Raw genomic sequence first — 11,589 nt, 5'->3', positions numbered from 1 at the left:
GCTCAGGGCAAAGACACCCCTTGGCTTTATGGTCAAACTGGTTTTCATTCTCCAGCAGGTCAGAATTCAGCTCTCAGGAGGGTGTTGGCAGTGCCCACGAGCCCCAGCCCCCCGTGCCCCTGTTCCAGGAGCGCCAGTCCTTTGGGGGCTCTGTGCCCAGCCACAGGATCCCAGGCTATGTGGACAGCCAGGTGTTCAGCACCAGGAGGTGAGGAGTTGGGTTTGGGGATGAAGGATGCAGAGACTGGGAAAGCTGCTGGCATGGGACACTTGCCACTGTCCCAGGCTGCTCCAGGCCCCATCCAGCCTGGCCTTGGGCACTTCCAGGGATGGGGCAGCCACAGCTTCTCCAGACAATCCATTTGGGAATGCTTTGGCTTTGCTCAGGTGTTGGGATTGGAGCCTGCTGTCCCTGTGGAGCACAGACCTGGCACAGGGGCAGAGCATGGGGGAGTGCATGATGGAACCATGGAGTTCTCGTGGCTGGGAAAGGCCTCTGTGATCATCAGCTGTGTCCCATGGTCACCACCAAGCCACAGCCTCAAGTGCCACATGCACACATTTTCTGGCACTTTGAGGGATGGGGATTGCACACTGTGCCAGGGCTTGGCAGTGCCAGAAGCAGGCAGTGAGTGTGAGCCCAGTGTAGGGACCCAGAGATTCCCACTGCCGTGTGCTCAGGGCTTTGTGTCCCCCAGCAGGCCCGGCCCAGATCCCAAAGGGAATGTTTATGGGAGCAGCAGCCCCAGGAGCAGCTGGTATGACAGTGCCAGGGGGCTCGGGGACCTCAGCCCCCCTGCAGGACGGTGAGTGCGGGGCTGGGATCCCTTCCCCAGCCAGGGACCTCCCCCTGCCACTCCCCTCAGTGTCCCTTTGTCCTCAGTGTCCCTGTGTCCCGATCCATTTGCTCATTCCCTGGCTGTCAGCAGGTGTGGGGTGTGCCCTGGGAGGGGTCAGTGCCCAGCAGGGAGATTCCAGCCCGGATCCCACCCTGTGTGAGGATCCCTCAGGTGCCCAAACTGAGCTTGAGACTGTTGCACTTCCTCTCCCCAGCCATGACTCCTTTCCCAGAGATCCCACCATGTCCATGTCCCAGAGAAGCCACAGGGTGCCGTTCTACATGGACAGCTTAAACTCTAACAGCTCCAGGTAAATGGGGAGTCACGAGGGCTCCGAGGGAAATTCCCCAGGAATTTATGAGATAGGAGCCAGCAGGCACAGCCAAGAGCTGAGAGAGGGAGGATTGGTTTCCAGGGAGTGGATGTATGATCAGACCAGCTCTTAAACCATTCCTAGCTAAAGCTGCCTAGCAGAGTGTCTGGGATACATCCAGAAAAATCCCTGGAGATTTTTCACTGTGTGGGAGGCCAGAAGAGAGGGACAGGAGAATGGGGAGCTGGTTCCTGGCCAGGAGCTGGCCTTTGCTACAGGAAAACAGAGATCACAGCAAAGAGAGAGGGCCGCTGTCCCCAGAATGTCAATGATTAAATGCCAGAACTGCTGCCATACAAGGCTGTTGGAAGGGGCAGGGGGTATCCAGTATGGAATTCCATCATCCTGAGCCCCTCCTGGCAGTCCCTCCTGGCAGTGCCAGCCCACCCATGTGCTGTCAGGTGCTCCATGCAGCCCCCAGTGCAAGGCTGGGGGATCTGTCACAAGGAGGGGTTGTGAGGGTGAAGGGGAGGCACAAGATCCTTGGATCATTCCAGTCTCATTGCTGAGGGGATGGGCAGAGCTGTTTTCCACAGTTTTGTTGCATTCTTCCTTCAAATTACTGAGCTGGGGACAGTTCCATTGGTCTTGGGAATGTTCCCATCTCCTGCAGTCCCTCCTGTGTCCTGTCCCCCCTGGCTGCTCGCAGTCAGGCTCCACTCACTCAGCCCATCCTCATTGGAAGATCTCATGGCATCCTCTGCCTCATGGCCCTACAAGTGAGACATCCCCAAATCTCTTCTCCAGGACAGGATCTTGTCCTGTGGCAGATGTAGAAGGAGAAAGGGGTTGGTTTGGTCCATGACAAGGTCTGGCCAAGGGCTGTGCTGTCCATCTGCCCTCCCAGCAGTGGCAGCCACTCTCCTGGTGGCCAGTTTGGATCCTGCCATGGCTCACAGACTTTTCCCTCTCTCCACAGGCTCCTCTCCAGCTCCAGTGAGAGGCTCTGCAGCTCCCACCACAGCTCTGGGTACCAGCCTGACTCCAGCTCTGCCGGGTAAAGAACCGAGGGGGGCACAATCCCCTCACTGCAGGGTGGGGCCATCCTGCCTGGGAGGAATTGCAGCGTTGGCACCTGGCTGGTGCCACCCACTGTGCCCAGCAGGGTCAGGGCAGTGATTGTCCCCCTGCTGGGCACTGCTGGGGTCCCACATGGAATCCAGGGCACAAGGCAGACCCTGAGGGGCTGGAGCATATCCAGGAGCTGGGAAGGGGCTGGAGCCCCAGGAGTGTCTGAGGGAGCTGGGAAGGGGCTGAGCCTGGAGCAAAGGAGGCTCAGGGGGCCCTTGTGGCTCTGCACAGCTCCTGACAGGAGGGGACAGCCAGAGGGGTCAGGCTCTGTTCCCAGGGAACAAGGACAGGAGCAGAGGGAACGGCCCCAGGCTGGGCCAGGGGAAGTTGAGGTTGGTGGTGGAAGTGTCCAGAAAATGTGGGGATGTGACACTTGGGAACATGGTTTGGTGGTGACCATGATGTTTTGTATTTGATGATCTTAAAGGTCTTTCTCAACATTAATGATTCCATGATTCCATGACATAGAAAGAGCCCATGTGCAGTTTAAGGAAAAAAAAGAGATTTCTTTCCTTAGCCATGACAGGTCTTAGTGTAAGAAGGGAGGATTAATCCCAGCTTTTAGGCAGCAGTGGAAATGCACCATGGAAAAAGGCTGATTAATTCCTGTCAGGGCTGCAGGCGGAGGGTGGGGGGCACAGGGCTCCCCTCAGCCTGCACAGAGCTGCATCAGGGTGGGACATGGAACTCTGGAGCTGGGATGGGAAAAAGGCAGGAACATACAAGGGAGATAAAAATATCCCCAACAAGCAGCAGCAGTTTACACTGGCTGGAAACACCGGGGATATTGCAGAGGCAGAGCAGCCCCGGGGAGCAGCGCTGTGCCACAGGGCTCGGCGGTACCCGGGAGCTCTCCCGTGCCCATTGTGCCCATTGTGTGCCTAATCCTGACGGGAGCTGCGAGAGACATCCCTCAAACCCATAACTGGATGAAAGGGTTACATTATCCATCCCATTCTTCCCAATTAACTCGATTTGTTTTGGTGGGGTAATTAGAGGAGTTGGTATTTAGCAACAATGCTCGATATGCAGGATTTATTGCAGAACAACAGCGTCCCGCTCGCTGCGAGCCTCCCCGCACGCGTTCCGTGTCCGGGGCGCACAGCCGAGCCCCAGCCGCGCTGTTCTCATGCAAATCCCTCCCGTCTTCCCAGGAGAGGGATCCTCTTTGTCAAGGAGTACGTGAACACCGGCGGCTTTGCAGCCTCGCCGCGCCACGGCAGGTAGGGAGCGCTGGGGACAGCTGGGGACAGTCACTGCCCGGTGTCACTGCCCGGTGTGACTGCCATGTGTCACTGCCCGGTGTCACACCCATGTGTCACTGCCCGGTGTCACTGCCGGGTGTCACTGCCCGGTGTGACTGCCATGTGTCACTGCCCGGTGTCACACCCAGGTGTCACTGCCCGGTGTGACTGCCATGTGTCACTGCCCGGTGTCACACCCAGGTGTCACTGCCCGGTGTCATACCCAGGTGTCACTGCCCGGTGTCACACCCAGGTGTCACTGCCCGGTGTCACTGCCCGGTGTCACTGCCGGGTGTCACTGCCCGGTGTGACTGCCGGGTGTGACTGCCAGGTGTCACTGCCGGGTGTCACTGCCGGGTGTCACTGCCCGGTGTCACTGCCGGGTGTGACTGCCCGGTGTCACTGCCAGGTGTGACTGCCAGGTGTCACTGCCATGTGTCACTGCCGGGTGTCACTGCCGGGTGTCACTGCCAGGTGTGACTGCCAGGTGTCACTGCCAGGTGTCACTGCCCGGTGTCACTGCCAGGTGTCACTGCCGGGTGTCACTGCCCGGTGTGACTGCCATGTGTCACTGCCGGGTGTCACTGCCAGGTGTCACTGCCAGGTGTGACTGCCCGGTGTCACTGCCCGGTGTCACTGCCATGTATCACACCCAGGTGTCACTGCCCGGTGTCACTGCCAGGTGTCACTGCCGGGTGTCACTGCCCGGTGTGACTGCCATGTGTCACACCCAGGTGTCACAGCCGTGTGTCACACCGTTGTGCAGAGCACTGACTTTGCTGCCCCGCACATCCCACCGGAGGGAGCAGCTGGAGCTGACCAGCCCGGGGGTTGCTCCGAGGGGAGGTTCTGCTCTGGGGGTCCTGCCCTCTCCTCCCGCTGTGCTGGTGACAGCAGGACCCATGTCCCACTGCTCCCAGGGGACAGGCCAGCTCCTCCTGGGGTGGCTTGGTCTCTGAGGTGGGTGAAAACACCACACTGCAGCTTTGGCACTGGGAGGCTTCACCGTGCACCTGTAAACAATGACTGGAAGGCATGAGGAGAATGTGGAAGCTGAGGGCTCTCACTAGTAAAACTTCCATTATATGAGTTTTAAAAAGTTAAATTGTACCATTTTCAAGCTTAAGTCTTCAGTACTTTGAGCTCTGCTCAAGTGAAGCTGCTCCAGAGTGGCCCCAGGTGACAAGAGCAGGGTTTGGCCCCATGCACATCCCTCACAGGGATGTGGCACCAGTTCACACCAGTTTGAGGCTCCCTGCAGGCATTTTCCTCCCTCAGCGCTCTGCTGGCATCCCTGGGGGAGCTGATTACACTCCCCACACCTCTCCAGCCTGTCCCAGAGCTCAGCAAAGCTGCTGGCAGCAGCCACAGACAAGCCAAAGATCCAGGAAACTCAGGCAGGGAGGGAAGGGAACACTCAGCTGGGTGAGGGAGGGGTGAAACCAGGGATGTGCTCTGTGCCTTTTCCTGCACAATAGTGCAGGATTTGGAGTTTTAGCAGTGGAAAGCTGCTATTTGTAGGGGCCAGATGCAAACATGAGGGCCTTTGTTAGGCCAGGGGAATTTTGTCCTCTCTGGGAAGGCACTTGGAGGACCTTCTCCCCAGGGAACAGGCAGCCAGGATATTCCAAGTCATTGGATTATGATTCTATCCAAAATTCTCTTCCCACATATCACTGCCAAGGCTGATCTTTCCCTCCTTCCTTCCCCAGTGGCAGCCTTGTGGATCTGAGTGACCTGGAGAGAAGCAGCTACAGCCACCACAGTTACCTGTCCAGTGCTCCCCTGCACAGGTAGGACAGGGTGGGGCTGCCCTGGGCAGGTTCATCAAATTCTCCATCAGAAATGATTGCAAGGTTTGCTTTTTGAGGCCACTGGGGTGTTTTTGTGGAACAGCAACACAGTAAATGGAAATACAGTGACATGGACACCAAGGCCACCAAGGTGACAGAGGGATGGAGCACCTCTCCTGTGAGGAAAGGCTGAGAGAATTGGGGTTGTGCAGCCTGGAGCTGAGAGGCTTTGTGGTAACCTAACTGTGGCCTTCCAGTGCCTGAAGGGAGCCTGCAAGAAAAATGGAAAGGGATTATTTCCAAGGGCCTGGAGGGACAGGACTGTTGCTGGGCTTGCAAGGGCTCCTCAGGGGTGAAGAGATAGACGAGAATCTTGACTCCATGATCAGAAGGCTGGATTTATTATTTCAAGATATATATTACATTAAGACTACACTAAAAGGAATAGAGAGAAAAGTTCAGAAGCTTGCTATGCTAAGAATAGAAAAAGAATAATCAACAAAGGAGCTCTCTCTGATTCTGTCCCAGAGAGCTTGGCCCCTGATTGGCCCTTAATTGTAAGCATGCAACATGGGCCAATCACAGGTGCACCTGTTGCATTCCACAGCAGCTGATAACCATTGCTTACATTCTCTTTCTGGGGCCTCAGCCTTTCAGAAGAGGGAAAAATCCTAAAGAAAGGGAAAAATCCTAAAGAAAGGATTTTTCACAAAAGATGTCTGTGACACAGGACAAAAGGGAATGCCTTCTCACTGATTAAAGGAAGGGTTAGATGGGATATTGGGAAGAAATTCTCCTTTGAGAGGGTGGGGAGGCCCTAGCCCAGGGTTCTCAGAGAAGCTGTGGCTGCCCCTGGGTCCCTGGCAGTGTCCAAGGCCAGGTTGGACACTGGGGCTTGGAGCAGCCTGGGACAGTGGAAGGTGTCCCTGCCCGTGGCAGGGGGTGGAACTGGATGAGCTTTAAGGTTCCTTCCAACCCAAACCATCCCATGATTCCACAGCTGTAGGATTCTGAGATCTGTTCTGCTCCACTGCTGTGGGGCACCCCTGGGGCAGCACAGTTCCTGTTCTGTCACTCCTGTGGGAGCAGGCTGCTCATGGACAGCAGCGCTGATGGCTGGGATAAACCCCTGGCACCAGTGCTGGCACAGAGCATCCCAGAGGCATCCCCTGCCCTGTTCTTGCCAGGTCCAGCGAGCCCCTGTGCAGCTACTGCAGCCGGGAGATCCGAGACTGCCCCAAGATCATCATCGAGCACCTGAACATCCACTGCCACGAGTACTGCTTCAGGGTAAGGCCAGAGCCTGCCTGCCTGCTGGGAATGGCAGGGCTGGGAGCAGGGATCTTCCTGCACATTCCATCCCCAGCCTTTCAGAGGGATACACATGGCGTGTGCCAAATCCTCACCTCACACTGGGACAAAACCAGTCAGGCAGTCACAGGTGTCCCTGAGAGGTTTTCAGGTCCTTGAATAAATGTTAGGAGAATTCTTTATGATTGGCAGCATTCTCAGAACACCCTCACATCCTTGTCCCGCTGTCCTTGGGGCAGACTTGCTGCTTTGTGCTCTTTGTGCTCCAGTGGAGGTGGCTGAATCCTCAAACCCTGCAGGGTTTCCAAGGAAAGTGTGTGGGGATGTGGGGAGGGTGGGAGGAGGAGGGATGGGGAGTGTGGGAGGAAGAGGCCTGCAGGGACATTTGGCTGTTGTAGGTAAGTGCAGCCTCAAAGGTTGCATTCTCACCTTTTAATAAATTATGCAGAGCCTCTGCCCCCTCCCTTCTGCTGTTCCTGCGTAGGGTTTTGCCCATTGTCCAACCTCCTTGTTTTCCCTTTGGCAGTGTGGAATTTGCCACAAAGCAATGGGAGATCTCCTGGATAAAATATTCATCCACCGGGACATTGTGCACTGTGACAAGTGCTACGAGAAGCTCTTCTAGGTGCGTTTCCAGGGCCCCTTTCCAGAGAGCACGCCCCTGGGTGAGAGCTCAGGGTTCACTGGTGAAGGGCATTTAACCCTCGCATTGCCAGGGTGGCCAGGCAGGGATGCTCCTGGGCTGTTCAGTGGGAAGCAGTGACCTCGCTGCAGCATTAGCTGGGAACTCACTCGCGCTGTCCCGGGGGTGTTGGTTGGAGCCAGAATGTCGGTGACAAACAGGCTGTGGTGGCTTCCCGGGGCTGACAGGCAGAGGCTGGCTTGAGTGATGACAGAAATGCCCTCAGAGGTGGAGCGTCCCCACGGAAGGCAGCTAAAGGTTCCTCGCTGTGTCCCGGGCTGACCCCGCGCAGGGACTGCGGGCGGCTCGGAGCTGTGACACTCCCCTGACAGGGACACAGCTCCTCCTTTAGTAAAGATCCTTTGCGGGGAAAACCTTCGGGTAGAGTTGTACATTCCAACACGTCGACAGGAGCGGGTTGGACACCGTTTGCTTTTGTCAGATTATCTGGAAGCGACCAGAGCTGCTGTGTGGGGCTGGGAGATCTCGTGTGCTCCCGGTGCCTCCCGGCACAGAGCAGGAGGAGGAGCGGGGAACGGGGCTCCTGCCTCGCTGCTCCCCGCACCTGCCAACGGGATGTGACTGCTGAGGCGCCCCACCGCCCTCCAGGGCCGCATTCCCGGCGGGATCAGCCCGTGCCCAGCCGCTCTTTGTGTGCTTGCAGGGCCCTGGAGCTGGGAATGCAGCCCGAGCCCGGCGGCACGCCCGGGAATAACGCAGCTCTGACCGGCTGAGATTGCACAGCTCCCGCTTCCCTCGAGTTCTCCTCCCTCTCGCTGCCCCGTGGCCGTGGATGAGTTCAGCACCTGCTGGTTGATGCTGTCACCTGCACCAGACAGGAGTGATGGGAACGAGATAAGGCAGCCTCCTCCTCAGAGATAACGTTTTCCAGAGGTGCTGAGCCCCTCTCGGCCTGGCTTTAGCTGCATGAAGATCCCGAGTGCTCCCGGAATCAGCTCCTCAGGTTTATCCCAGCTCATTGCCACGATCTCTCCTGATGATATTTGTATTTCTTTCCCCTGTGCAGCCAGGCTGTGCGAGCTGGCACACAGACACTGGGAGCCTTAAACACTAAATGTGGATTCTTGGGAGGGTTTGAATTTAGTTCCTTAGCAAAAGCCTATTTCTGCATCTTTCACCCCCAAATTCAGCCTAGAAATAGTTTCTGCCTGATTTCCATTTGCTTTCTCCAGGATTCCAGGAGCACTTGCAAACTCTATTCTAATGGTGTGTCAGCTTTAATTCCCCTTCCTGCCTCTTCCCCGAGGATGCAGCAGCAGCACTTGTGGCTGCTGCCTGCTTGGGGAGATAAGTGTCCTTCCCTGGGCTCTGAGGGCAGGTGTCCTGTGCCACAGCAGGGCCACCTCAACTCCCTCTCCTGACAAAGAGCTCTGCTCAGCTGAAATCCCACTTTCCCCCTCACCAGGGCTTTGCCCAGACCTCTCATGGCCGTAGGTTATTCACAGCCCAAATGGTCACTAACGACATTGAACTTCCAGCAGGTGCTGCACTCAGTAAAATCAGAATTGTGTCTTTTTAGCCCTTAACTCAGAGCTGAGAGGTTGGGAATGCTGAATACTGAAACCTGAACCTCAAGTGTCCTAAAAGTGTCCAGACTTATTGTTTCCTCAAGACTTACTGTCTCCTCATGGGAAGCATCAGGAATCATGGAACTGTAGAACCCCAGAATGCTTTGGGCTGGAAGGAGTTGAAGTTCATCTGTTTAAAGTTCATGCCCAGGGACACCTTCCACCATCCCAGGTTGCCCCAAGCTCTGTCCAGCCTGGCCTTGGACACTTCCAGGGGTCCAGGGGCAGCCACAGCTGCTCTGGGCAACCAGGGCTTCCCCATCCCCACAGCCAAGAATTGCTGAAAACCAAACTTCTCCTAAAATCCTGTGATTACCTGGGGAAAAGGAACCCTGATCCCCCATGTGAATTTTTGTTTGTTTGAGAGTAGCTGAGGGAGATGGGAAAGGGGCTCAACCTGAAGAAAAGGAGGCTAAGAAGGGACTTTCTGGCTCTGCACAACTCCTTGACAGGAGGGGTTTTTCCCCCTAAAGACATGTATCACCTAAAGGGAACCCGCAGCTATTATAAAAATGTTATGCTTTATAATTTGTATTGGTCTCAGCTTTGAAGAATTGCTGACCCCATGAATAAAAAACAAATGAATTATTCAAAGAGGTGAATCTTCCTGGTATTTGTGGAGAAGGGTCACCTGCACACAGATTTTTCCTACATGATGGATGAGGTGCATTTTCTTTAACAAAAAGATCTTACTTCTCTTGGGATTCTGCTGCTTGTGGGGACAAATCTTGACCAGATTATTTCACATGAAATCAAATAAATAAAGGGTATGAAATGTGCTGGTGGAGACTGAGCAGAGGTGGAGGCAAACCCGTCCCGGCACTACAGCTCCCATGGTGGCACAGGCACCTATGCTTTTGGAAATCCCATCTTCTGCACAGACCAAACACCTCCAGAGCATCTGAAAATTAACAGTGACAAAATTAAAATTAACACTAGCCCAGCTGACACCAGGACAGACCTTGAGCAGTGTCAGTGCTGGATGTGGTGTACAGGCCAAGTGGTACAAAAACGAGATTCTGCTTGTAGCACATGGCCTTGGTGACTGCCAAACACTCAACGCTTCTTATCAGGAGGTGCCAGAGGCTGTGTGTGGGTTCAACAGGCACATCTGGGAGGAGGATGTCAAAGAATGCTGCTAGCTTTATTGTTCCTTGATAAAACTGTCCTGAAGAGACATTACATGCACCAAAGCTTTGGGAGATCCCAGCTAAGCTGCGTTTTGTGCATTTTTCTGGATCACATGCACAGGGAGAGTCCCTTTCCCTCATCCCTTCCCTACTCAGCCCTTTCCCCCTAATTTGCTCCTCTTCCTCGCTCCCTTCCCCTCTTCCCTCACTTCACCTTTTTGCCTCCATCCCTTTCCTCGCCCTCACTCTCATAGCCCCTCCCTCACCCCATTCACTCTCACTGCCTTTTCCCCCTTTTAAACCTTTTCTCCTCATTGATCCCCACTCCTCTTCCTCCTCACTCACTCACCTCCTTCCCACCATCATTCTTTCATTTTCTCCTCATTCATCCCCTTTTCCTCCTCTCACCCCTTTTCCCTCACACACCCCCTTTCTTCCCTCACCTGCTCTAATTCCCTTTCCTCCCTCACCCATTCCATTCTTCTTTCACCCTCACTCGTTTCTTTCCCCCTCACTTGCCCCCTTTCTGCCATCACTTACCCCTTTCCCTCTCACTCCCTTTTCCCCTTTTAACCCTTTTCCCTCCACTCCCCCCTTTCCCCCTCATTAATCCCCATTTCCCTCATCCATCCCTTTTCCTCCTCACTCACGTCCGCATCCCCCTCACTCCGCTCACTTCCTTCCCATCATCACTCCCCGCTTTCCCCCTCACCCATCCCCTTTTTCCCCTTCTCACCGCCATTCCCCCTCACTTCCTTTCCCCCGTGCCCTGGCCCGCCCTCTCCCCTCACTCCCGTTCCCCTCACCGGGGCTGCCCGCGCTCGCTCCCGGTGCCGCCCCCCGCCCGCCGCCGCCGCCGCCGCCGCCGCCGCCGCCTGAGGCGGCCCCGCGCAGGCGCAGCGCCCCCATCCCCCGTTCCCCACACAGGGGCGGGGGCGGCGCCTCCCGCCGTTCGCGGGCCGGGCTGAGCCGCCGGAGAAAGGCGGTACCGGCACCGAGCGGGCGGGCGCCCGCCCTCCGACCGACTGCCATCCGCCTGTCTGGCCGTCTGTCCATCCATCCATCCAGGTACCGTCCGAGGGGGGAGGTGCCCGCCGCGCTCGGCTCTGCTGCGCTCGGTGCGGACCGGCCGCGCCCGTGCCCCCCGCGGGGGTCGCGTCCGCCGGTGCCGCACAGCGCGCTCCCCCATCGCGGCCATGGGAGCGCGCTCAGAGCCCTCCCCAGAGCCTCAGCCCGTCCCTTGCCTCACCCCCCGGCTCTCGGAGCTGCACGGAGCTCCCACAGCCCCCCGGCCATCACAACCCCCCGGCCTCTCAGAGCCCTCTCACAGCGCTCATGGCCATCACAGCCCCGCAGCCCCCTCACAGCCTCCCCTCCAGCTCTTCCAGCCCCACGGCTCCCCAGAACCCCCCGTGCAGTCCCATGGCCATCAGAGCCCCCTCATAGCCTCCCCCTGCTTCTCAGAGCCCCCGAGAGCCTCTCCAGAGCCTGCACTCCCCGTGAGCCCCATGGCCATCATTGCCCCTAAAACCCCCCCAACCCCACGGCAGCCCCTCC

At 56.8% G+C, this 11,589-nt stretch overlaps 1 protein-coding gene across 5 annotated transcripts in view; it reads left to right on the top strand.

The window, feature by feature from the left end:
- Positions 1-9,436, top strand: part of ZNF185 (zinc finger protein 185 with LIM domain) — a 30,869-nt gene extending 21,433 nt beyond the window's left edge. For 2 of the 5 annotated variants that reach the window (XM_058814166.1, XM_058814162.1), the window contains 9 exons: positions 56-208; positions 699-806; positions 1,054-1,149; positions 2,132-2,209; positions 3,438-3,506; positions 5,240-5,320; positions 6,508-6,610; positions 7,158-7,256; positions 7,978-9,436. In XM_058814166.1, coding sequence (XP_058670149.1) covers positions 56-208; positions 699-806; positions 1,054-1,149; positions 2,132-2,209; positions 3,438-3,506; positions 5,240-5,320; positions 6,508-6,610; positions 7,158-7,256 — 787 coding nt within the window. In that variant the 3' untranslated portion in view covers positions 7,978-9,436. The remainder of the gene's footprint in view (positions 1-55; positions 209-698; positions 807-1,053; positions 1,150-2,131; positions 2,210-3,437; positions 3,507-5,239; positions 5,321-6,507; positions 6,611-7,157; positions 7,257-7,977) is intronic. The other 3 variants (XM_058814165.1, XM_058814164.1, XM_058814163.1) reach the window with 3 other exon arrangements.
- Positions 9,437-11,589: the final 2,153 nt, after the last annotated feature.

This window comes from Ammospiza caudacuta, chromosome 14, assembly GCF_027887145.1.
Source record: "Ammospiza caudacuta isolate bAmmCau1 chromosome 14, bAmmCau1.pri, whole genome shotgun sequence".
Taxonomy (NCBI): domain Eukaryota; kingdom Metazoa; phylum Chordata; class Aves; order Passeriformes; family Passerellidae; genus Ammospiza; species Ammospiza caudacuta.
This window is presented reverse-complemented; position numbering and strand designations above follow the sequence as displayed.